The 27,919-nt window shown below is 45.4% G+C and overlaps 1 protein-coding gene across 1 annotated transcript in view; it reads right to left on the reverse strand.

Annotated features, from left to right (window-relative positions):
• The window catches only part of nbeab (neurobeachin b), a gene marked incomplete at both ends in the record, with an annotated part of 275,893 nt that overhangs the window by 182,152 nt on the left and 65,822 nt on the right, over nucleotides 1–27,919 (reverse strand). Inside the window, 9 exons of the mRNA XM_080007466.1 lie at nucleotides 1,555–1,707; nucleotides 3,336–3,444; nucleotides 8,211–8,344; nucleotides 8,936–9,133; nucleotides 17,288–17,434; nucleotides 19,120–19,239; nucleotides 24,523–24,649; nucleotides 26,515–26,636; nucleotides 27,821–27,916. Coding sequence (XP_079863592.1) covers nucleotides 1,555–1,707; nucleotides 3,336–3,444; nucleotides 8,211–8,344; nucleotides 8,936–9,133; nucleotides 17,288–17,434; nucleotides 19,120–19,239; nucleotides 24,523–24,649; nucleotides 26,515–26,636; nucleotides 27,821–27,916 — 1,206 coding nt within the window. The remainder of the gene's footprint in view (nucleotides 1–1,554; nucleotides 1,708–3,335; nucleotides 3,445–8,210; nucleotides 8,345–8,935; nucleotides 9,134–17,287; nucleotides 17,435–19,119; nucleotides 19,240–24,522; nucleotides 24,650–26,514; nucleotides 26,637–27,820; nucleotides 27,917–27,919) is intronic.

The raw sequence follows: 27,919 nt of genomic DNA on the forward strand, positions 1-27,919 counted from the left end.
TCCCAAACGCAGGGCTAATAAGTCAGACAAAGCCTGTGGCATGAAATGACTTTGACTTCCATGGTGAATGTATGTGAAAACAAAACAAAACAAACCGAGACAGCCTTACGTCACGTAAATGAACACCGATCTCAAGAGCACGACCCCCAAAGAGACGGAGTGATCAGATCATTTACACAGGCTGCTCAGCCGCCTCAAGTGTTTCATGGCATTGAGCAGTTTACAAATGGGGGATGTTAAGAGCCCGAGACAAAAGCTTATTGAGTTGGAGCTAAAACTCAAAAGGTGGCGAGTACAATTCGAGATCGATGGGGACGCAACTCGAATGAACATGAATTCCAACCCCCCCGGGATCGATAGAGTGTTATCTGATCTCATCACCAGAACAGTGCAACATCAAACCCAACACCAGGACTGCGGTTGCCTGCGCCTTTTTTGGGGAATTTTCCACCTTTTATTCCATAAACAGAGAGGAAAATACTATTATATTGCTCTGTGCTCATTCAATATGTTCAATATAACTTTCAGAAATAAAAAAAAAAATAAAACTAAAGTAATAGCGGAGGGATGGACTTGGCTCTGTCTCATACAGTCTCTGTCAAACCGAAGATTTAAGTATTTTGTATACTTAGTTAAGTATATTCAATTGCGGCAACTTCTGACTTTCCACTACATTTCAAAGCAAATGTCTTTATTTTACGCTACTACAGTTCTAACAAAGTCACACGACTTAGGTTAAAAAAGATATAAGCGTTTCGGAGCAAATACTTTCATTGAACCCATCTGTTTGGGTTTTTGTACTTTTCGTGAGGTAAAAGGTGTGAGCACAGCCAGGGTACCGCCTGATGTCACAGGGAATCAGCCCGTGCCATACTCAGGTGGCAACGCGGCTAAAAAAAAGTGTTCCATAACACTTCATTCTCTGTTGCTGTTGCCTCTCTCGCGCCCCATCTAAGCACTTTCATTTTGGAGGAGTGACACAGGCCAGCGCATTTATTTCCTCCTTTTATTTATTCATGACGAGGCCCCACCGGTGACGTCCCTGAGGCAAATGTTATTCGCTACACAAACTCACTTCCTTTGATATGTCTCATCCACTTTTTCACGGGTCATTATAAAATGGGGAAGACGGGGATATAAAAAAAATTCATAATAATAAAAAACCTCCCTTTCACATTTCAAAAAAACTTCCCCCGGTTTCGGGGGCAGCGGAGTGAGGATGAGTCGGAAGCCGGCAGCTCTGAAATCTACAACAAACGTGAGAATACATCCAGACGCGGTGTCAGTCAATATTCGCTGCACCCTCCAGACTCCATCTACGCCCAAATGTGATATCTGACAGGCGGCGTCAGCAATGCACTGCAAACAAAAACGGACGCCCGAGCTACAAAAAACAAAAAAAAAAATCATTCACGAATGTGAAGATGTAATGGAAAGCATCCGTATGACGCTGCCTTTGGCTCATTATCAAGATTAGCAGGAAAAAATACGACCAGGGAAGTATTGTTTGTTTTGTATGGTTTATATTGTAAGTGTCCGTCCCCCCACCCTCACCTTGGCGGGCGTGTGGATCCAGATGGCGGCGTTGAAGAGAACGTGGTCGCACAGCTGTTTGAGCAGAGGCGCGCCGTGCACCAGGCCGTCCAGGTACTTGGCGAAGGACAGGAACTGCTCCAGCACGGCCCGGGTCATGTGTGCACGTGAGGACTGTGGAAAAAGGGGGTGGAGGGTGGGGGCGTTAATCAGATAATGTCCGTCTGGCCTCTCCCGCCGACCAATCAGATGAGCCCTCGTTTGTTTTATTGACCGTGAGCGTTCGTTCATCCTTTGATTGGATGGATCAATTGAGGCGTTTATTCTATTTCAAATACAGGGGGAAAAAACACGCCCGACGACAGGAGAGATAACGAGGCAAATGATTTGTCGTCCGGCGGCCGCTGTTGTACTTTCCCGTCGGCGCCCGATGAGGGGGAGCGGTTGCGCCGCCACTTCGCAGAGAGACAGTCGAGAAGACGGGGACGGTGGACGGAGAGGAGGGTAAAAAAAAAAAAAAAAAAAGAGAAAGACAGCCGAAAGAGAAGGAGAGACAGGTGGACGGAGAGGAGAGTAAAAAGGAAGAGAGAAAGACGGCCGAAAGAGAGGGGGAGACAGGTGAGCGACGGAGAGAGAGAGAGAGAGAGAGAGAGAGAGAGAGAGAGAGAGAGAGAGAGAGAGAGAATAAAGATGGATGGAGGGGAGAACTGAAAGGAAAAGAGAGAGAAAGACAGTTACAAGCAAGGGACAGACAGGCACTGACAAGGAGACGGATAGCGGACGGAGGAAGCCGCGGAGGGGGGAAGGATAGAAGGCGAGGGTGCGGTATAAACAGATCAGAAACAGATGGCAGGGGAGGGTGGAGGTGTGATGCCTGGCAGTGGGGAGGACACGGGTGGGGGGCGGCGGCTCTCAGGTGTCGCCGCTAACAGCAGCTGAGTCCGGCCGCCGAGTGACAAAGTGGAGTCATTTCTCCGCCCCCCCTGGGAAGCCGGCAAGCTGCTCGAATTGCATCGCCCAATCGGTAAATGAAGAATGATGCGGGGGGGGCGTCAAAAAAAAAAAAAAAAAAAAAAAATTGGCTGATGGAGGAGACTGGAGGCGGCACGGGTGGTGGTTTCCCGGATCGACGGGGCGCGGGGCGCGGGGCGCTGTGAGGCCGCATCGGCAGGAAAGGTGACATGATTCGGGTGGAGTTCTGTCCCAGGCTTGGGGGAACATTGAGCTAAAACCAAGCACCTGATGGTTATAAACCTGCCCGATTTCACAGAAACATCATTTCATAGCAAAGAATCGAGAACAACGGAGGCTTTGTAGGTGGAGGTGTGTATGTGCGTGTGTGTTTTTTTTTTTTTTCTTTACCCACCCGTGAGACTCGCTTGCGGGAGGGAGGAGGGCGAGCGGGTGTGGCGGCGCGGTCGGAACCCCCCCTCCCCTCCCCCGGAGAAAAAAAAATAAAATAAAAAAGGCTCCACACGCGGCGACCCACTGTGCTCATCCGTCAACAGTGTGCGATGGTGACGGTGGCGAAGCCGGGAAAGCCGTAGGCGGTTTGACTACAATTTCTCTCGACAGCAACAAATCGGGAAAATAATTGGAAGTAAAACATCTTCGGTCTGATCGATAGGTCGTGGTTTGCTTTTTCGACCAATGGCGGGCTGGAGAAATACTGTGGGAAGGACACGCCCCCTTCAGCGGGTGTCCTGCTGTTACCCGCTCGAGAGAACACCGCAGTGTTGTCGGATTAATAGTGCGTTGCAGCGGGCTGGAAACCGTTATGGGATGTGCGGGGAACACCGTACCTTCTCCAGCAGGTAGCCGATCACCAGGAAGCCCTTCCCTCCCAGCATCTGCTCCTGCATCGCCACAGAGCTCTTGAGCAGGTCGACGAGGAAGGCGAGGAGCGTGGCGCTGTGAACACAAGAGCGTAGAGTCACCCCCTGGGCAGCCCGGACGCCTGCGCAGCCACGGCGACCGCACGCGCACAGCCGGCATGGGCGGGGGGGGGGGACGCGGAGGGGGGGGGGGGCTGGAAACTGCAAACTGAACCAAGGTCATTTTCACAGGACGTCGGCGATCATCTGGGAGCCCCTGGCCCCTCGCTTTCATCCCTCTGCGGTCCAGGGGAAAACGGCTTGGCCGGCCGCGTCCTTTGAAACGACGTCGGAGGGGGGCTGCGGGAGGGAGGGGGAGGACGAGCCGATCCACCGCGCAGAGGGCAGCCCGCGCCTTTGTCGCGGGGGCCCCCAGATGAAGTCTTTGGCCGGGTGACAGCGGCGCTCACTGACAGTCTATAATCGGCTTTGCCTCGCATCCTTGAGTGGGCTCCGGTCCAGCAGCGCTCCGCTTAACAAGGAGCACAATCACTGCTCTGCAGACTGCCTCATAAATACACGCAGGCACGCACGCAGGCAGGCACACGCACACGCACACACACACACACACACACACACACACACGTCTCTTCTGTGTGGTCACCCACATCCGATCAATAGATTGTTGGATATACTGATAGACAGACATAGACAGACAGACGGATAGACAGTCACAGACAGACTGAGTATTTGTGATGTAAAAATGGTCACGAAAGTTGTATAGTTGAGCACCCAACACTGAAGTCAAGGTGTCTGTATCAGTGAATATCAGAAATGATGCCATTACTAAAATGTCTCGTCGTCGTCGCAGAGCCCTGCAGTCTGTTCTCACTTCCTGTCACTTCCTGCCACGGGCACGCTACGCGCTTTTTACAGTGGTCCGCTGGCTGTACTGCTCACACTACACAACTTTCTGTCTTGTGTTCGGGAATCTTGAAGTCGTTGTGGTTTTCAAACTACATGACTGATCGGCGACAGGGGGGGGTCACACATTACAAGACCTTTCCCCGGGAGGGATCGTCTACGTTTTGTCACGACAACACACGCCAGAAGCGACACCGGAAATGACGCCATACGGGGGCAGGATTATTAATTTTTTTATTAGTTTCTGGATCACTGTAAAAGAAAAAAAGAAAAAAATAAATAAATAAAAAATAAGAGCAGAATTTAAAGAAGAAACACATTAAAAAGCTGGAGAAGAAAAGTAAACCAGGTGTGCTGTGTGTCTGCTCGCTGCGTCGCCCAACCTGCTGGACACGTTGCCGGCGAGCAGTCGGAAAAACAACGCCGCGCGCCCGAATCTGTGTTCGTTGAGCCGTCATCAGCGGCTGATCCTTTGTCTCACACACACTCGCACAGCCCCTTTTCACTGCCGCGGCAGAGCTTTAGCTGCCGGTGTTACATCACCTCTTTGTGGAAACAGGGCCGACGGAGGTGAAAATGAGACCTCGCTATATTTACGGGGGCTTTTTTACCTTTATTAAAAGGTGATTTGGAGGGCAGGGGTCGCAGCACGCGGTCGCCGTCTCCGATCGGTGCATAAATACTGCCGCGCCGGTGCCTCGCAGAAGCAGCGCGACGGGGACACTTAGAGCGATGAGAACCGGTGAACCCAGGGATGAGACGTGACGCCGGTTCGCTGGTGCACGATGACTCACGTTTGGACAATGTGCGTCTTCCTCAAAGGGGATGAATAAATAAACGTTATTTATTTTTAACGCGATCAGCTCCCTCCAGATCTCAGTCACGTGGTGCGTGGTGTTAGAGAGGCCGGGCCGGAGCTCCTCAGCCCAGCAGGATAAGCCTCTAGCAGCAGTGCTCAGTTTAAAAGACACTGCAAGGACACAACTGTGGTGGAGGGGGGAGGGGGGGAGAGAGAGAGAGAGAGAGAGAGAGAGAGATGTTTGAGGGGAGGCTGGAGATGTTGGAGTGCATGGATAAAAATGAGTGAATACAGAGATAAAACAGAAAGATACAGAGAGGGAGAGAGATAAAGAGAGAGAGAGAGAGAGAGAGAGAGAGAGAGAGAGAACGAGCGAAGGGGCCAGATAAGAGATGGCAGAGAGGAGCTCCAGATGCAGGGAGCTGCAATGTGGTCAGCCCTGGCTCTATCCAGTGGCGCTGCTGTGGCAGAGTTAAGACGGATTAGGGCAAAGCTGTGATTGCATCCAGGACACCGCGGGGGGCTCTGGAGCGCCAACCCAGATGACCGGGACCAGAGAGGTCTCGTGCAGGAGGAGGTGGAGAGATAAAGGGAAGAACATGGGCAGAGATAGACCATCTGCGATAAGAGGTGAAGGACTGCTACTCTGGTGCTCAAGTTGATTTCAGGAGTGACAGCTCTTTTTGCTCGGTTGGCACTCCTCTGATCATCTTTGACTTTTACATCAGTACGTCTCTACTTCCATTCTTCAGTACTTGGTATTCAGAAATGACCGTGCCCCTTCCTGCGCAGTGAATTATGTGTACCAGTGTCTTACCAAATGCCAAATTTTAACACAAAGAATAGAGAGGTTGGAAAAGGATTCCTGCAAATGGCTGAGTGAAGGACTAGTTGAATTTTTCATTCATCTGACAATGAATATATACAAACAGGATTTTGTGTACGTGGAAAAACTTTGAGATTATGGGTGCGTCTCAAAGCCCACACCTTCCCCGCCCACGTCTTCCCTGCTGCCGATCACATATGTGCTTTACATAGCCAGTACCTTCTGGGTGAGTCTACCAATGTAATCCATCCAAACGGTCTATCCAATCTGTCAAAACAGTAACAGACTTCCAGAACTGAGCAGACACTTCCATTCGTAAACAACAGTGTATTATCCAATTTTTCAGGGATTTCACATGAGAGTCCTTTCTTTCTGGGCATGAATCCATTGGCGTCGCCAAAACCCCCCCAACAAAAACAAGCCTTTCTCGGTAGGAAACTCCTGTGTATTCCATAGGACCCACTGCCTTACTGTAGTCTATGATGCATACTGTACTGCATTCTGTATTACATTACGTCATTTAGCAGACGCTTTTATCCAAAGCGACTTACAATTATTCAAACACCGACGGACGCAGCCATCAGGAGCAATTAGGGGTTAAGTGTCTTGCTCAAGGACACTACAGCATGCTAGCAGGAGGAGCCTGGGATCGAACCAGCAACCTTTAGATCACTAGACCACCAGCTCTACCGCCTGAGCTACCATCCCCGTATCCTTGTACTGTATGATGCATTCTGTACTGCATACTGTATCACTGAACTGTATGTAGCATACTGTACTGCGTACTGTGTCACTGCACTAGGTTATTGCATACTGTGCTGTATTGCTGTTCTGTTCGGTGTTACTGTATTGCTGTGCAGTACTGTTGTATACTGTACTGTATATCCCCACAAACGCTACCTCACTTTATCCACATGCCACTTTACTGTACATATCTGTATATACATAATATTCTGTATTCTAGTCTATTTATTTTAGTATAATTTGTACCCCCACTCAGTATATTACCTTTTTACTCTTATTTTATACTATTTACTTACTGAATTACGTTTTAGGATCAGTTTGTTCAGCTAGTTTAGTTAGTTAGTAATTAGGTTAGCTATTGTGTCAGTTTAGTACTTATTAATAATCTCTGGATGCGTTGCAATGACATTTCCCTGCATATATGTATGAACGTATGTATATGTATGTGATAAATAAACATGTTGAATCTTGAATCTATTCCAAGCCAAAGCCGCTACAGTGGCTGGTTTAAGGAGCTTCATAGATCTCCTCATAAAATAGGTTTGTACGTAAAGTGGTGCCGGCAAAAGAAACTTGAGGTGTGGTCGGGGCCTTGGCTGAACTTGTACACACAGAGGAAAACTCTAGCATGTTTAAATTGACCTTTTCCACAGCATGGTCTCATGAGGTTGTTGCAAAATGTCTTGCAAAGAAATGTCATTCGTCAACATTTTGATGATAAAATGACTTTGTTGATACAATGACGATTATGAGGGAATCCACAATGACCACACAGACAAACAGTCTTGAAAAATAACAGGATTAGTCCAAAAGAGATTTCCACCCATTATTTGACATCTATCTGTTCTCACAGGCGTCAACATCTGAGTAACTCCACCCACGGCTGGAGAAATTCCAAGCGCCGCCGGGAACTGCTCTGTTGGCTTCACAGACCAGCACAAATCTTTTAAAAGAAAGGGGAATTAATACCAATGGGTAAATGTGAGTATTTAAAAAATAATTCTTCTTTCTTAAAAAAAAAAAAAAAAGTAGGTTGACTGGAGGCTGGGGCGCACGATCCACTGTGCGTTTCTCCAAACAACACCAATAAAAATAGTATGTTTTTATTGTAGATGTATTTATTTTATTTTCTGATGTTTACTACATGATTGAATGGAACAAAAGAAGCCCCGCGTGCTGTCCCCCACAAGCTTGAAGCACGGCCAAGAATGGCAACGAAAGTCTGAACAAACTTTTAAATTAGGCCTTGTCGATCTAATAAGAGTAAAGATTCATCAACTGTCTTGATTATTTCTTGCCACAAATTTATTCGGAAACAGATTTTGGTGGACTGATGAGGTAAAACCACATCTCCCATAACTGGGAGCCTCAGGCGGGGCGTCATGCTCAAACCCTTTTGGCCCACAGAACTAGGGGCCTCAGGAGGGAGTACTGAGTGGTATTTTCAGCAAAAACCACAAAACTTCAAAGACATGTTTTGGGGACCTCAGAGACCTTTACTAACTTGAAAAGGAGCATAATAGGTCCCCTTTATCATCCCGTTTATGCTCTGCTGTTGGGCTGCACTCACCACACAGTGGTTTCCAGCTGGCTGTCGTTCAGTTGGTGATGGTCCAGCTGGGAGAAGAGGGGGAAGAGTACCTGGATGCCCCCAATGGAGTGGATGGCACTGTGGATAGAGTGCGTCACGGTGGCCTTCACATCCTGACGAGCAGAGAGACAAAAATGTAATTAGAGACGCAAAATCAAGTGACAATGTTGCTCTTTAGATTTAATGATGTATCAGATCTTAAAATGTGGTCTTCATTTATATTTTTAGTATTTTATCTGTATTCAGGTTGGGCAAAAATGTTATATTATAATAATTGTTGTATTGTACAATGACTATATATATATATTGTACAATGACTGTATATATACTATAAAGAGATGTATATACTGTATGAACGTAACATGGCTGTCTGTCTGAGGCTCTCCTGGTCGCTGTGTGGCCATGGTTGGGCCGAACAACGTTCATTTAAACAACAAATAACTTATATGTAATTTGATCCCTGAAAGGAAAGACACCGGGATGGATATTAATGTGAATGCAACTATCTTAAGTTTGAAGGAAAAATGCAAAGGTTGCGTCGTTTGAAACTTTGGGCCAGTCTCCATTCATCGACATAATAGTTGAGTGAATTAGGGATTGCTCTGAAACCAACCACTGGAGATCATTAAGCCTCCGTTGCCTTCAGACTCTTTCCTACTTGAGACTGGACGGGGCAGAACGGGGAATGTTTGTCAGGGCCAGACCTGCAGCATCAGGGCGTGGGGCGAGTGCACAAAGATGGAGGCGTTTTCCTTGGGCGAGGACTCCAGGCAGAGCTGGGCATCCGTGGCCTTTGCGTTGTACGTGAAGGCAATAGAGCTGGCCAGCTTTCCATCGTACAGCACCTGCTTGTGATGCTCCGCCAGGTGGATGTCACTCTCTGACTTAAACTTGAACGTGCTCTGGGGGTAGGATAAGGAGAGATACAAAGAGAAAAGGATCGAAAGTGAGAAGGAAATAAAGTGAAACGTGGCTTATAACAGTACAACCAACAACTGTTTAACACTGGGCCATTGCTCTGAAATGGAATGAACAAATACGGCAAAAATATGTGTTATTATAGTTGTCAATAAAGTAGAATGTGTATGCTGGCAAGTCCAGGGGCAAAAACTCAATTTGGCAGCGGTGTAGTCCTTTAGAACAGTCGTTACCACTTTGGTATAGTTTTGCAGCTGCTCTTGATAATTTGCTTTCAATTGAAAACATAATTAACAGCACAGTAGCCTGCAAGAAATCAACACCCAACGCCAAAGCCCATGCAATCCCATATGAAACAAAACACTGCAACTGTAACTAAGAAGCTGCTCTTTGTGGAGAGAAATTCATCTGCATGATGTCGTTCTTTGCTTGAGGCAAGGTGTTGTGTTTCAGCGGTCAAAGGCGGGAACAGACTTTAATTTCCAATTAAGTCAAGTTAGAATAATGCATTGTGTAAATTATGTACACCATTTGTTTAGAAGTTAAATGAGGTTGCATTAATTTATTCAGGCCTTAATCCAGCCACCGTTGCTAGGATTCACAGGCTCATAATCACAGGAGAATCTGAGGGTAAACCGTGCAACTTAAAATGGCCAACACCACCGGTAAACAAAGGGGGAAAAGGAGGAAGCCTTGAGAGTGGTCTTAAAAGAAGGATCCCCCTTTCAGGATGGATAGGTGTGTAATAGGCACAGAGTGGATTAAAATATGCTCCTTAGATGAGATAACTTAAAAACTAAATGTTTTGGACTATCTTAGAGCAAAGAAGATGGTAAACCTGGATGTTTAAAAAAAAACAACTAAAAACATAATGGGATGGAATTCTGAGACCATAAAACACAGACAGTTTTATGGATTGCCACTTCAATAGAGAGGGCTGATGTTCGGTGAAAGCTCTAATGCCAGTACTTGTGTCTGGCATTCCAAATGGTATGGATGTTAACCCACATTATTTTGATGACTCCTAAAGCCATGGAGGCTGCACCTAATGAAGTGGTAGCACCTTCGCCCAGTGACTCAAAATCCCATTCATTATGGCTAACATAACAAATAGCTTATCGATAACAGACTAGGTCCAAGTCCTAATTTACAGAATCCATTAGAGGTTGGCAGATGAGTTGAAATAATCCATCAGTATACTGTGAGTGGAATGTGTTTAATAGGAATATCGGGCACTTTACTCTCATTGGAGGGCTAAATAATGAATGAGAAAAAACCCTTCCTCTCTCGCCCCCAACACAAAGTGAACGCGTTGGTGATGAAGATAAGATGGGACAGAAGATGCAAGAAGCGCTAAAGTGCGAGTGTGGGAACACCCATCAGAAACTGAAGGGGATAAGGTTCACTGACAGGACGGATGTATGTCTTAAGCAACACACCCAGAGAGAGGTCATGTACTGTGCTTATCCTCAAATGTTTCCACTGAAACAGCAAGTGGTTGTACCAGAGGAGGAAAGCCCTGGAAACCAGTCCTTGTTGGATAGCTTTCTCAAGGCCTCCACATACTGTGCAGTTCTGTCCGTCTTCAGGCAGCCAGAGAGGAAACACCTTAATCTTGAAATCCATGACATTTATTTAATTTTAATTTATATTGTATACTTTCGATTTCTGGTGGAAATTAGATATCCTCTGCATTTGACCCGTCCTATGCCGAGGAGCAGTGGGCAGCCTCAGTGCAGCGCCCAGGGACCGACTCCAGCTCTTTCGCCAGTGCCTTGCTCAAGTACACCGACAGGAGTATTAACCCCTAACATACATGTCTTTTGATGGTGGGAGAAAACGGGAGCGACCCATACAGACACGGAAAGAACATGCAAACTCCACACAGAAAGGACCCGCGGCAGCCGGGATTCAAACCCTTTTTGCTGTGAGGCAACAGTGCTCACCGCTGAGCCACCGTGCTGAAATGACGACATACCAGCCTCGTCTTTCAACTAATCCCAGTCTTGCAGCAGACTAGCTTCACCTCGTTGGATAAGGCTGATGATTTCACAATGTGTGGAGGCCATTGGCAGTGTGATCGATAAAAACACATTCCACTTTGACTGTGCTTCCAAAACACAGACTTCAGGATTTTTGAGTTTAAGCAGATGGCAAGCTGTAAATAAACCAAGCCTCATTTTTTACCTCAAGCATTGCACTGCTATTATCAAATAACTACATCAGAAAGTTTGGCATGCAAGTAAAAAACAACAAAAAGCACACTTCTTATCTCCCAGAACTGTAAGCATGGAATTTTAGCATACTGTTGATGAGAAACACCAATCCAGGAACCTTTCTGACGGCTGAAACTACAACCGCAGCCTGGCACCATTAGAACGCTTGAACACGACATACGTGAGCACAGCAAATGAATATAACCATGTTGATTCCAGTCGTGTAACTCTTTCCACAGACGTGGCAGGGACTAAGGCAAAAAAGCAGAGCTCAGTTCAGTTCCCTGGTTGTAGAGCTGTCCTCGGTGCTGTGATCAGGCCCACACATAGGGCAACGTGCTTCTCATCAAGCAGTCTCTTTAACATCCTTTAACATCCTAACTCATGGAGTCCAACCCGACACCGGGAACAAGAAATAACGAGCTCCACTGCCCGGGCACTTCAGTGCAACGCCCTGCCGCAGTATGAAAATAATGATACACGCGTTGCGCTTAACGACCCCCTGTAGCATAAGAGCTTCAGTCCACAAGACAATCAGTCAGACGCAGGAAGTAGGGCACACTTCCTCCTCCGCACCGCCAGTGTTGAAGGCCAGCGGGACATAGAGTATCCCCCAGCTTGCTGCTCCAGCAGCAGGCTGACTCTAAGGCTGGTGGACAGTCCAAGAGTGAGGAAAATGCCCAGGAACCATACAGCCTTAGCCTGCATCCCCAAAGGAAAATGCATATTTTTTTTATTTCACTTTTTCATTTTAATCACACTGACCTTGCGAAACACCCTCCCACCTTTTGCAGCTTCATGGCTACATGGAGGGATTGCAGAGAAATAATCTTGTGAATCAAAATCACTCTCCTGTATCTATTTATCAATGCACAATATATACCTGATCAACAATGTTTCAGTGATCAACAGGGAAGAAAAGGTGAACTACTCAGCTTTTTGTTTTAGAATGTAATTATATATAGATAGAGATAGAGACATATATATACTGTATATACTGTATATAAACACCAATCAGGCACAACATTTAAACCAACTGCCATATATTGTATAGCTCCCCCTTGTGCCGCTACAACAGCTCAGACCCGTCATTGCATAGACTCCACAAAACCTCTGAAGGTGTCCCTTTGGTATCTGACATTATCCTGGTAAGAGAATACTGTTGCCATGAAGGGGTGTACTTGGTCTGAAACAATGGTTAGGTAGGTAGTACATGTCAAAGTAACATCCACATGAATGCCAGGACCCAAGGTTTGCCAGCAGAACATTGCCCAGAGCATCACACTGCCTCCGCTGGCTTTCCTTCCTCCGATAGTGCATCCTGGTGCCAGGATTCCTGGTGAATGGCCATTTGGCCTTGAAGAATTACGTGACCTAATCTCTCCTGAAAAGATCTCAGACTGAAAATGTACAGTATCTTTACCAGTGTGTAAGCTCTCTTTCCCTTTGCTAAGCTTGGACACACCTAGCAGCAACCATTGGTGTTACTCCGAGCCCAGATATCAAACATTATATAACATATTCATCCTATTGCATTTCAAAGATTCATTCTGTGTGCAATTTTATCAGTGCAGTTAACTGACATGTACGATTTTGCTTCTGGCATCCCAAAGATTAATTTTTAATATGTGTTTATGTTCTTGCATTCCAAAGATACATTCATGTATGTGTCATCAGATTCTTGCATTCCAAAGATGTATTTACGTGTTTACGTGATTTGGTTTTCTTTTATTTCAAGATGTATTTGATAAACATGAACGTAATACAGAGAATAACAACTGAAAGAGACGGGTTGTGAGTTTCAGATCATAGATAGGGGTTTTGAACGCCTCAGCGAACAGGAACATCCGCCTCTACAGCGAACTAGCCTCACGACAATTCCCCAACCAATGGGAAGCCTCTTGCCAACCCTGTCGTCCAATGGCCGTCGAAGGAAGTCTCTATCGGGTCTGCCCCCTCGAAGGACATCAAAAACCCCGGAATTTTGATTGTGTTATATATCCAAAGGCACAATTTCTTTTTTTGGATGATGGGTTGTCAAAAAAACTCACTTATCCTAAAACCGAAGCAGCTACCGAACTGCTAACCTGAAGAGTCTTGTACAGGCTGACAAAAGTTAAAGTTAAAGTTGTAGTTGTAGTCTGGATAATGTTGTGAGTAAATGGATATTCTGGTGTCTCTATGCAACAAAGTTGAAATGATGGATTGCTCTGTTCAGCAGCCTTGTATGTAGCCTCCTGTAGGCTACATTTAAAAAGTGCCATTTTCTCAAAATGTCCTATATACACTTTATTGATTGTATGTTAAGGGATCATACTGTTAGTAAATAACATAGGATTTCCAAATGTTGAATGCAGAGGAACTGACACGCATCCCACAAAAGTGTGAAACCAATTATTATATTCACCTATTAGACAGTATTCAGGTCCCACTGGAGATTCTGTATAGCTCAATCAAAGCTGCAGAATGAACTCAGGTCAGTATTTTCCAGTAAACATTTGTGGATCTTTTTTGAAATTAGTGCTGTTCTTACTGGGGTAAATTAAATTTGAGGAAAAAATTAGGAATGAATGAGACTGGAGGTTGAGGGCTGATTTAATGAAGTGTTTAAATGCAATTATAATCCAATTCAATCATTATATATATATATATATATATATATATATATATATATATATATATATATATATATATATATTTCCCCCCCCACAGATCGGCTGTATTTCTGGACCGGCAGAGCAGGAGATTTATCACACGCAAGGCTGATTGCCTAAGTGCTGCTTTAGAGGAAATTAGGACGGAGCTCCCACAATGAACGAAAACCGCCTGACATAAATACAAGCTTCTGACGCCAGACTGTGCTCTTTTAGGGAACACTATGTTTTCCACCACAGAAGGTTCTGGGCCTGAACGATCCCTCAGTTAGTTCCTGGACCTTGTTGGAAGAGCAGCTATTGATTGTCTTTTTAACTTGTAAGGAACACTGTTGTCATGCATCTTTGTTATCGCTAAGAGAGATTTCAGATTTCAGAAGGTATAAACAGACTACACTTTACCTTTAAGACACTGGTCCACTCCATAACTAATGCTGTCTGAGTGGCAGCAAGTGGATTTTTTTTTTTTGCGATGGACGTCAACACACTTTGCCTGATGCATGAGGTCTAGTCGGAATGAGATAAGTGGTTAACGATTTAAAATACCCCAGAAGCGTTTTTGAAAGTCTTTTGAGGGTTTATTTTGCTTTCAGGAATCAAATTCTCTCTCCTGAGATACATCTCACTGGGAGCAATTCCCCCATGTGGGCCATTCGTGTCCACATCTTCCAGTCTCTAACTAAAGCTTATTATCGTCCCACGAAAAAAACGCGCTCTCGAAGACGGCCAGACGTAACATCTGCCGGCGTTTGCTTGAGGGTTTCGCTGTCAAACGTCTGCCACCCATTGAAAGTCTGAATTGATTACAAGAAAATATGATTGTGCACTCTGTTGAGAAATCACTCATTGAAATGGTGATAAATGTCAGTGGTGGGTGGGTCCTTCGTGGCTGAGGCGCATTAATGTTATGGCTGAGAACGTCACATAAAACATTGTGAAACAACTTTAAAACGTAACTGGACAAAAGTAGTTACAAGAGTGTCAAACGCAGACGCCACAAGTCATTTTTTCGCCGGAGTGACGCTTACCCGAGGCAGCGATAATCGGTCCATTTGAACCGGGCGACACCTGGATAGAATTAAATTAAATACCACCACGGTCACAAATCAATTGAAATATTTAATCTCTGTATTAGACTGGATTTCATCTATGAAATACTTTATCGTGCACGTCAGACGCTTTACTGACTCTGATTAAAATGTCAATCTATCCATATGGAATCGTGTGATCTCATCAATATTGGATTTCATCCGTAATTAATAGAATCGTGAGACCCTGCCAAACACCCAGCCCTGCACCCGTCAGCGCACAAAGCCGTTGAATACGTCACAGCGGTTACAGCAGACTCCAAAAAAGAGCGAGCGATTCTGTATAGCACAATCAAAGCTGAGTACAAGCCTGGTCCGGCCGCAGGGCGGGCGCAAAAACAGGCCCGGCCCACGCCCCACACGGCCTCTCCCGGCAATTCGAAACCGACGGACCTCTTGTCCCCCGACCGATCGACGGCGCTGACAACTCTGCCGCCGCGCTCCCCCCCAGCGCAGCTCACTCCGACCCACGGCGTCACGCACATCAGCACCGCCGCCTCCTCAAACGGGTACTAATTGCCTCCCCGACAAACAGCTTCTCCGTTCGATCCGGGGAGTGTGGTACCTGCGTAATCGAAGGTCTGCAACTGCAATTAAGGAGCGAGACGGAAAGTCACCGGGCATTAGAGGGGAAGGCCAAACGAAAGGCTCTCCGGGGGGAGAGGAATCCTCACACCCGTCTACGCCGCGAAGCCTTGGACGTCACATTCCTCACGCTCTTCAGTAAACTACATAATACCTGAATGTGCACCATCGGAAGACACTGAACGCACATGTAGAAAAAACACCAAGCATCAAGTACCAAAAACACATACGGGTGGCCGTCGGTGCTGAAATTTTCCCGGTTGCTGCTAATGCTATTTGCTATTCAGAGGATAGGAATATTTAGAAGGAAAAAAAAAAGCAATTAAAAATAAAAGCGCTCAATAAACAACACACACACACACACACACACACACACACACACACACACACACACACACACACACACACATATACACATGAAGACACGCACACTCACACAGACACACACACATAAACAAACACATAAACAAACACACACACACACAAACAATAAACACATAAACACACACACACACAAACATGAACAATAAACACATAAACACATAAACACATAAACAAACACACACACACATAAACAATAAACACATAAACACACACACACACAAACATGAACAATAAACACAAACAATAAACACATGAACATACACACACACACAAAAACACATATACACACTCATAAACAAATAAAACAAACACACACACAAAAACACATAAACACACACACACACACAAAAACACATAAACACACTCAAACAAATAACACAAACACACACACACACACAAAAACACATAAACACACACATAAACAATCAACACATATACACACACACACACAAAAACACATAAACACACACACACAAAAACACATATACACACACATAAACAATCAACACATAAACACACACACACAAAAACACATATACACAAATAAACAATCAACACATAAACACACACACACACACACACAAAAACACATAAACACACTCATAAATAAATAACACAAACACACACACACAAAAACACATAAACACACACACACACACACACACACAAAAACACATATACACACATAAACAATCAACACATATACGCACACACACACAAAAACACATATACACACACATAAACAATCAACACATAAACACACACACACACAAAAACACTTATACACAAATAAACAATCAACACATGAACACACACACACACACACACACACACACACACACACACAGTACTGAGAATAGCTGCTGCAAGATAAACATTGTGAATTGAATTGCCTTCTGGGTAGGTCAGCCTTTTCCTACAATCAAAATATTTTGGCAATTGTGGGTTAGCAAAGACTCTCCGCAGCTGCTGCTGCTGATAAAAGTCATTTCAGGACTTAGTCCCACGAGTACCGGCTGCTCTCTCCGTGTTTTGTGACATTATTCCTTGGGAGTCGGTAATTTATGCAGCCATTTATCTGCGCGGAAAGGCATCGCTCCCAGGACACGAGGCAGGAAGTGCTGCGCGGCCGCCTGCAGGGCTGATTCCACAGATTGATAGGCCGCGCACACCGCATGCATGTAATCTAATTTAGCCAGTCGAGTACATACCTTATAGCCGGGGCCCAGCTGATGAATTGCAAATATCTGCGCCGGATTGAGCGCCTCACTGAACACGTAGACGGCGCCGAGCTGTCCGCAGAACACTCTGTTGGCGTCGGCCGTCTCCGAGGAGCCCAGGAAGCATTTATCGTAGCTCTGTGGGGGGAGACGCACAGGGAGAGGCCGTGACCTTTGACCCCTCACCACGGGATGAACAAACCATCCCAGCCCAACGCCCCCACATGGAGCGAGAGAGGAAGAAAACCCACGGAGGCATTTTACTGAGCACACTGGGTATTTAGGAAGCAGCGGGGACACAGGAGCTACATCAGCTTGACCTCCAGACTGCAGGAAGTCTAAACTATCGCTTCAATTGAGTAAAAAAAAACAAAAAAAAACGGCTTCATTTGGAAACGAGCTCTTTGCATGTCCTCACGTTTCATCTGGTTCGTTTCTCATCCTTTCGCGGCTGCGAATTTAAAAAAATTAATCGCAAACCTGTCGTAAAATAAATTGAGGTTTAATGCAAATTGTGTGACGCATGGCATTATGTGTAACCTGGGTCTGATTTGAGATGGAAAATAACATATTTATTGTTAAAAAACAATAACAGTAGATGAGAAATAGCAGCGTAACGATGTGGCATTTATGACTAAATTTGATGACCGAAAAAGCCACGAGGTGGATATCAGCTGGCCTACAGGTGCTGCAGATGAGCCCAAGTCAGACACAGGCTTGTTTTAGCAGTTTTGTTTCATCAAAGGCCTCGAGTCTAAATTTAGTCTCTCAGTTGCCCTCCAGCTACAATTTACATACCAATATTTTTAAACTTTAACGAAGAGGTTTTTGGTTTTTATATGACATCATATACATACATATACTGTGCATCTATATACTTGCATATACAGTATATATATACATACACATATACTGTATATATAGCCTGTATGCACTTATATGCACATACTGCATATGCAGCTTTAGTTCTGCATGTGGTTGAAGGTGCTGAGAGGGCGTCTACTTATGCAAATGAACATGAACACGCACATCACGCATCATCATCATCATCATCATCATCATCACACTGGAGCATGCGCAATATCAACAGGACGACCACGATCAAACCACCAATCCCACGTGGTTTTGCCAAGCACTCTTCTCAAGAACAAAGATTGATTAGGAAGTTTTGTTCAAGGGGCCCAGTGAATCTACATCACGGAAACATCTGCATTAAACAGTCACCCACCAAGTCACTGTCCCTTTAGGAACGTTTGTACTGTAACTAAGGCACTAAATGAATGGCCTGGGTTGAAAAGTAGTGAACACATCCTTTAAGACATCAGCATCATCTACGCCCGTGACAACAAACTGAATGTTAATCTGGAATTATTATGAGTTTTGCTTTTCACAAAGAAAAAGGCTCACACTCAGCCTGCTACTGTTATTCAACATGAAAACCCCAAATTAGTGAGAGAGTGACGTCACTGCGCAGACGCCCTTCACTGTAAAAGCGTGGTGCAGAGGCCAGCACAACAATCCCAACATGCAAATATTTAGCTTTTCTAGAATCAGGCCCCACCCGTGTCCTCTCCTCTTTCCTTCCTCCTGCAGATCTCCCTGACAAACAGATATTCAAATAAGACTTTGAACAAGATGAAACACCGGCGCCACTCCTGGGAGACATCGACGTTCAAGTGGCAAAACCCATTTCCTCAGTGAGGCCCTGCAGATTTATGTATTTCTCACAGCGTGACGCCCGCAGGATAATGGGGCGGCAGCCTGTCAGTCCTGCAGCAATGAAGTGACAATGGAGAAGAGAGGGTCTGACGAGACGCGCTTACATCGTTGGTGTTGACGTGCCACGCCATGTCTCCGTACGACACCAGCTGTCCGTTGACATAGCAACGGATTTCGCTGTTTCTCCAGCGGTTGTAGATGTGCACGATGCTGATCATGTACCACTGCAAGGGACGAGAGGCGAATGTTAGAAATACGCTTGTGAATTTAATTTCCGAAGGGGGAGGAAAAATCTCAAAGGGTTTTCAGTTGTTGTGAGTAAATCCAGACACGTCACAACCTGCTGTCTTGAAATCTGCAACAGAAGCTCATTAATAATAGATCAGAAGAAAGGCTAACACAAAGACATTTTATTTTTATTATCCTCTCCCTGCAACGTCATGTCGCTGAGCAGAGAACACTCAAAATGATGTGGCTCCAACACAGAATATGAGTGAAGAGTCCGTGGGCTTTTATTTTGAAGGTATTTATGAATTTCTTCACTGTGTACTTCACCTGGGCGTGTGATGGTTTTAGTTTTGTCGAAAACAATGATTCTCAACTGCAGTGCTGGAATGGATTGTTTTCATTCCAACCCTGAAGTGAAGATTAATTTCCACCAGGTATGAGGTGACTTCTCAACTATTAAATATCTGGTACAATAGAAAACCAGACAATACTGCGAATACCGCTCTGAATAAATATACTTTAGTGCATCCATATCCATTCTCTAAATACGGTTAATTCTGTTGATACTGTATGTATTTAATACATTCATACCCATTACTGTTAACTCTATTTATATAGTGCTCCTATACTTGTATTTTATACATACGCTGCACTTTACTGCTTCTGTTGCACTTCTGGTTCGATGCTGAACTGCATTTCGTTGTCTCAGTACTTGTACTTTGTGCAGTGACAATAAAGTTGAATCTAATCTAATCTAATCTAAACAGCAGTACATTGAATCCTAAAGAAAATGACCTTTAAATGCTCGGCAACAACACCACACTACTTAGCACTTGCCTGTTTTCCATCGTTACTTGAGCAACGACTGGTTTACATTAAACATCAAACATGTAAATGAGTCGTTTTCCTAACCTTTCAGCTCATAACACTGATCACAGATATTAATATTGAACGCTGTTTCACAGTCTGCGTGATGAGTTGGAAGCCGCTTCCGAGTCTATTTTTTCTTGCTTCTTCATCTCTGAGCCAATTTACACTGAAAATCTATGTACACAAAGGAATAAAGGGATGCAAATCAAGGTTTCATGCGGCGGAGGGGGTCTTGACTTTGTTTTGCAAAGATGCATACACATGTTTTATGGAAATAAATGCTGCCGCAGTGGTTTGAGACTTCAACATATTTTCAGCTGATCTTCAAAACATTGTCCATCGTGTCAAATGAAACAGAAACCCCAAAAAGCTTCGGGCTATTTATCAAAAATAAAAAAGTGAGGTTTAAAAAGTATTCATTTCCCCTGTGATTGTAAGGCCAGCTTTGCTCGGGCGCGATATAGAACCGTGTCAACTCGTTAATGACTTCCGGCAGTTGATGAAATTTTCTCTATTAAATTCATGACGAGACACATCCCTCCCTCACCGTTTTCACACCCACTTTACCCAGGTTCTTTTGACGTTCTACGTCATAAACGCGTGGGAAAAGGGGCGTGTCACGGTTCCAGTGCGATCGAACAGCAACAGCAACTTAAACAAACGACGACATGAAACTGTAAAAACTCGAAAAGAAAAAGTGTTTTGAGCCGTTCAAAAGAATGGGGCCGCTCATGAACCACCCGACACTGCAAGTAGAAGCGGCGTGGAGCACCGGCAGTATGGATACTCCGTGCCGCCGGTCCTCCGGTGGCATGGGGGGGGGGGGTTCTCCGCGGTGCGATCCCCCGCACTCACAACATTTCACGGTCCCCCATGCGGGAAAAGGAAAATCAATAACTTCTGACTTTGGATTCTAAATGGATATGAAGCGGTGGAAAAGTACACGGATATTCCCGTCTATTTATGCTCCAGCGTCCGGAACTCCAATGCGCGTCGCGTCGCGCAGGTAAAGGGGCCAAAATTAGCGGGTCGACCCCGGTGTCCCCTTTACATCGGCGCCGATCGGAGGCGGGGCCCGATTAAAACCATTTGACGGGTCATTTGACGCTGGACTGAGACCCGGGTTTCTCCTCTCCCACTGGTGACAAATGCCGGATGTTAGTGGGTGTTACCGGGTTTTTGCTGCGGTGGGAAAGGAGTCTCACTGTGAGGTCCAGCAGTATGTAGATGGAGATTTTCGACAACAAAAAAATAAAAACCAGAATGAAAACACAAAGAACCTTTTAAACAAGCCCAGAATGTCATTACAGCAGAGCACAGATGCAGTAAAGGTACAAGAGCGTGACAAGACAAGACAAGACTCCGAACACGTGTCAGAGCCGAGCACCGGCCCTCGTCCAGAATTGGAAAAAATACTCAGGCACATTGCCGAGGTCAGGCCGCCTCTCTAAACTCTCAGGACTTAAACTTCCCTGGTCAAGGACGGCACTCGTTAGAGGCCAAGTGTCACCGACTGAGATCCAACACGATGGTCACGACTCAACGACCTCCAAGGCACTGCACCAAAAGGCTCTTGATGGAGGAGCGGTGAGGGAGACGTCCCAGCCAAAAAGAATCGGTAAAACCTCGAACCTCGAGGTTGTATGTACGGCGTGTCCATCAGCCGGATAACAGGGTCCCCCGCTGTGCGGTACGACGGTGACGGAAGCTTTTCTGCATCAGGGCTTGGCGTGAGGATGAACAGAGCACAGCGCGGGATGAAAAACAGGGCCCTCTCCGTCCGAAATAGCTCCGGCTGGTGAGGAAGGTCGTCTTTCGGCACAGCGAGGACCCAGAGCCGAGTTCACTGTCGGAGCGATGCCGGAGCAGCTTAACATGAAGAGGATCCACGTCCTTGAGCGGCCCGGTCAGAGCGCCGATCTTAACCCCACCCAACATCCGCGGCGAGAGCTCAAAATCATTCCGACGCCTGGACAAGGAGGAACCGGCCAATCTGGCTCCATCATGTTGTGCTGTAGCCAAAAAGAACACTGGCTGTACCATTACAGCTACAAGAGATGGTTCAACCATTTACTGAACAAGGGGAGGGCAAATATCTGTGAACTGGGGCTGCTCTGTGGAATTCCCAAATAAAAATTCCTAGTGAAATGGATCAAAATCACAGGTGTGATCATTTATGTGAAAACCTGGGTTGGGGAATAGGTGCGATATAATATACAGCAGACGGTTTATTATACTGTCTGCCGTATATTATACTGTCTGCTGTCCTAAAGTTTACAGAGAAGCTGATGCTGTACTTTTGGAGCTTAATTGTCCAATCAAGGATGGTAAATTGCCTTTGGCCTTCGCTCAAGAACATTAAAAAAAGATCACATCTCATAAAAACACATTACAAGTGACATTGCATAAAATGTAATCAATGCCGATGCTGGTATCAAAATCATTCTGATAAATGGTTAAAATAGGGTATTAGCGGCGGAGAATATCCCAAATGCTAAATATGATCATTTAGTATTTGGGATATTGGGATATATTTGGGAGTCACGTGTGATTTTCTGCTTTATTTTTCTCTTTTTTTTTTTTTACACATAAATGCATGCAAGACGCTTTATAATGGAGATAAATGGATAATACTGTATGTCACTTACTATGTGAAAGCGGAATTTATGAAGAAATTAAATTCTAATGAAAGTTTTTCTCCAACCTAATTTTCAATTTATAATTTAATATATTATATAATATATACATTTAATTATCAATTTATATCAATTTACATATAAGTATTTATTATACAGCGGGACTTTTCTCCAAGTTGCAGGGATGCCTCGGGGCTCATTTCCACAGCCATGCATTTCACTTTGGTGATGAGGTCTGAAGCACAGCAGCGGAGTAATCAAATTAGTACACACATTCGCGTTAAATATCCAAAACTCAATGGAAAACACAATTTCTTCAAATAGAATATCAATACGTCAACATGTCCTCAGCTGTCAGGGCCCGGTGGCTACGTGTTTGTTTTGCAGTTCCACCGGGGTTCTTGCTGGCCAATCATACAGTGTTGTGAAATAAACAGATGATCAATAGTCAATATCTGATGTGGGAGGGATGGAAACATCTGTTTCTTTGGAGTGAACGACTCGCCACAAACTCCTGCAACACAGACGCTCCACGCTAAATTAAGCTTCATTTGCTCTTCCACATTAGCATCAAATCACACGTAGAAGGACTCATGGGTGTGTGGGTGTGTGTGTGTGTGTGTGTGTGTGTGTGCGTGCGTGCGTGCGTGCGTGCGTGCGTGCGTGCGTGCGTGCGTGTGTGCGTGCCTGCTAAACACATCAGGTGCATTTTAAAGACAAACTCTTCTCTTCTCTGTTGGTTTTAATGATGGATCGTTTTCCTATTTCCTACAAATCTCCCTATAATTTCCTGAATATCCTCCCAGAGATGAATACGTCGTTATATTATCTTATCTTAGTTATCATCACTATTAAAGTTCAAACATAGCTGAGTTATGATGTGTGAAACTGGTGAATCCTAGTTTAATCTGTACTTTATACATGTAGACTTTATATACAAGTGTTTGCGCAAAATAAATCTAATCAAAAACTACAGACATTGCCACCCATTAAAATCAGGTAGAAGATTTACGAAATAATTAAAAAAAACATAATATATATTATGAAAAGGGTGTTAAAGCCCCGACTCAAAGACTTATTTTTCATGTTAATTCATGTGTGTTATTCGGCTCAGAAGCCCAGTCACCTACAGCGTGAAGGATGCTTCACACACAGCAAGCTCATGCACAGTCACAGGAGCTTACCTTACCATTCTTTTTTTACACATGCAGACCGCAATTAACGGCGGCACCAACGGAATTTAGCGGCTGAGTACATTTCACACTTGCCAGTAGCAGATAATGCTCCAGGAAGGAGCCTTAGCACGCAAAGGAAACTTCAACAGCTGGAAATATGAATCTCAAACCCTAATCTTCGAAATTCTGCATTAAAAATCACCGTTCGATGGCAGTCTATATATATACTTTTCTTTCTTTTTAAATAAACAGTATATATATATATATAATTTTTTTAATATATATATGTATATTAAATATATATATATATATATATATTTTACTGCCTAATCACAATATGTAGAGATTTATTTTCCACGTCTATGAATCCAGAATGCCACCATTTTAAAATGAGGGTCCACCCACCTCCCATATTTCAATAACCCCTGATCAGAATGTCGTCAGCTTCCACCGTCTCAGACTGAAATACGTCCATTGCTGAAACAAACGTTATCTTTCCGAAGCGATAAGCCCGGCAACACTCCACATCATTTCTGCTCTAGTTCAGCAGAGCTTCTCACAGAGAACATGGGTGAGTGGAAGCCCAAGCTGCACTCACCTTCCTGGGCTGGAAGTCATATTTGACACAATGCTGGAAACCTTTTCCTTTCGACTTGAGCGACGTTACGATCAAGCAGTTCCCCACGAAGTGTGCAGAGTACCCAACACCCTTGTTGGTGCGAAAGCTGTGAATGCAAATTCATAATTATCACAAGTCGCAGGCTCGACAACTTGTATTCATCAATAATTGCACATAATCGCTGAAAAACAGAATTAGAGGAGGCTTGAAAATGAAACGTTTGGCTGGATGACAACAAAAACAACAGCATTTTTAACAGGCTTTGGCTGTTTTTACTTTTGGATACACACACGCGACACAGAGTCAAAGGACACAGCTGAACGCTCCACGCCTGACGCCCTGCAGTCTGTGGAGGCAGCTCACAGGTCATTTGAGAATCTGTTAAGAATTACAATATTAAACAGATTCCATCAAAAACGGAAAAGCCCCGGCGTGAATAGAGAGAACGTCCGCCCCCCACCCCAGTGCCTCCCATTGGACTCAACCAAACCGAAGGCTTCACTGAGGCTGATAAACACAGATTATGGGGCTTTTTTTATATGTTTTGGGACACGTGCCGGGCTAGAGGGATGTATCCATCCCAGACCCCGATCCAGAGATCCAGTAAACCAGGTTTTGCAAGATCCACATCTCTCTCTCCATCTCTTCCTCTCTCTCCATCTCTCCCCCTCTCCCCCCCTCTCTCTCTCTCTCTCGCTCTCTCATAAAAGGCAAAGTGACCGTGAAAATCTCAGTCCGCTTTTTATTTGTCTGTTTCGTCCACCGGGCCCTGACACGGCGCCATGAGCGGATCACAGTGATACAGTAAAACAGGATCAGCGCAGAACAGAACATCTTGGGCGTTTTTCTTTTTCAAGTGTGCAACAAAGGGAAGGGACCCCAGTGTGACAAAAACACAAATATCCGAGGCCAGGCAGCGTTTCCTTTCAGCCCTGCCAACCAAACAATATTCTCTCTGCCAATATCAAATAGTGTGATCGTTGCATATTATCGCCATGCACAACATCAATATTGTGAGACGCGACTAGATATTATCTGTGACTTTGAATATTGTAACATTGTGATATAGTTAAATACATCAGGTATAGTTTACTTCAGCGCCACCTGCACATGCTGGACCAACACTGTGAGCTGTACCAGTGCCGCCCCCTTCAGTTTAGCACGAGGAACGTATTCGTTCTGTCGCCTGCACGGCGCGCGCAGCCATCATCCGGGAACAACAAGTGGAGGCGTGCACCCTGCGCCGAGTGGGGCACGGGGGGCCCGTCGGACGGAAGCCGCAATGTCGGCGTGCATCCCGGGTCAGCTGCGCCCGCGCTAAATATCACAGGCTTTGTTTTGGGTTTTTTTGAGCAAAGGAAGCAGTATATATATTTTTTTAAACAGGTGTTAAAAAAAAAAAAAAAAAAAAAAAAAAAAAGTGTTTAACCCCCAAACCAAGATTCACGCTGAACCGTGAGTTTTGTGTGCAAACACAGTTTCCCGCCCTGTTCCCTCTTCACTGTGATTCCCTCTTTCATCGCTTCCGACTCGACGCCCCTCCCCGGGCTCCTCCAACAGACGGCCCCAACTCCAGTCGATAAACACTACACTATTGATCTCGGCACTAATTACTCACAAGTCTCTCCGGGAGGGTTGCTACAAGAGCCTTGCGAGTGCCGACGCTCAAATCGAAATAATAACTGTATTCAGAGCGTCGCTTCCCGCGCCTGCCACTGGGATTTAAGCCTGACGTGACTCGTTCCATCGTATTAGTCGGACCCGCTTCCTTCTTCCCCCGAAAATATGGCGACGTACTCCACGAAGGGATAGGAAAAACCGAAAATCGACAGCAAAATGGGAAAAGAAAAAAAAAAAAAACTGTTGTGAATTGACATGTGATCTCATAACGTCGGCCTCCCTGACAGCGACATACCACGCAGATTCATGACGTTTATAATAAGCGGTAAAAAAAAAAAAATGTGTACTTACCAGTACAAATATGGTTTATCCTTGTCAACATTGATGTTGTTCAGAGGGTCCATTCTGAACCATGTGTTGAGGGTGAAGCCGTTCTGATAAGGCCACTTAGCGATGGGAGGTAAAGCGATGGCCTGCGGGGAGGGAGGAGGGACGACAAAAGAGCAATTACACCGCGGCTCGGGGAACGGGCAAACTGGAACCCCGCCGCGGAGCAGCGGCGTCCCTCGGTGAGAGGCGAGAGGCGGCGTTTCTTTGAGGAACAAGCGATGAAAGAAGCGGTACACGCAACTAGCGGGGTCACCAGATATATGAGGCGGAGCGGATTTCATTCCCGGCCCGACTCCATCTCCTTGAAAATCCTCCATGTTTTCAATCTTCCAGTGTTACGGGATGGACTTGAATTACACTTCAATACAGTTGGAGGAATAAAACCCTTTCAATCTGACGTATACGGTTCCCACGATCGAGCACCCCGCACTTACATGCAACACTGTAAGAGCCGATTTTTAGTACAAATATGTTTGAATTCATTTGTATGTTTCCATCTCTTTTTGACTTGCACCGTTCTACCTCCTCAAGACGAACTAAGGGAGTCTTATCTCATCAGCTAACCCCCGTGCGCCTACAAACCACGGCAGCACGGCCCGCTCTGTTTTACTTGGGAAGGCCTTTTCCGCGACCTCACTTCCCGCTGCGTTTGACGGCAGTTTAAATCTCCCATCGCCTGAAGGGGCCGTTAGAGAGTGACCCCCACGGGGAAAAGTGTTTTACCGACTGAGCGACATTAAAAAGTGTAATTTCACCTGTGACATAATAATAATAATTGTGTTCCGAGTCAAACTGCATGCGATTCGATTGTGCCTCAGGCGCAGGCACTGAAAAGCAAAAGGCTCAACAAGGCTTCATGTAAAAATAACTTAGTGAACGCAGTACCACGTAGGAGCAAAAACTCCACCAGCAGCGGTGGTTTTACGTATGCAAGCACAGACTTATACAGGCGGCTCCATTTAGCCTGAAACAAAACCAGCCGGGGGCCGTGTCCATCCTGATGAAATAAAAGCCGATTTCGTCGTCTCGCTTAAGAGCGATTCGGAGGGAGGGTTGCCGGGAGCGGCTCGGACTGACGGAGGAATAGTCGCCCGGTCGTTTTAATGGAAAATCTATCCCGGGATCGTTCAGCCAGCCAGCCGCTTGAGGCCCCCGCAGCAGCGTGCACGCCCCGACGGTCCGCACCTCCGCCCGCGCGTTCCCCCCCTGCACTTCTTCGAGAGTTAAAAAAAATCGACCGAAAGAGGTTAAAGCGAGAGTGGCTTACTGCTGCGCTGCGACCGGGGAAGTTGAAGAAAGTATCTGGACCGTGTCTCTGGGGCATCTGATTGAGCACCGACAGGAGTTTTACCGCATGCTTGGGCTG

This window comes from Zeus faber (assembly GCF_960531495.2).
Source record: "Zeus faber genome assembly, chromosome: 9".
Lineage (NCBI taxonomy): Eukaryota > Metazoa > Chordata > Actinopteri > Zeiformes > Zeidae > Zeus > Zeus faber.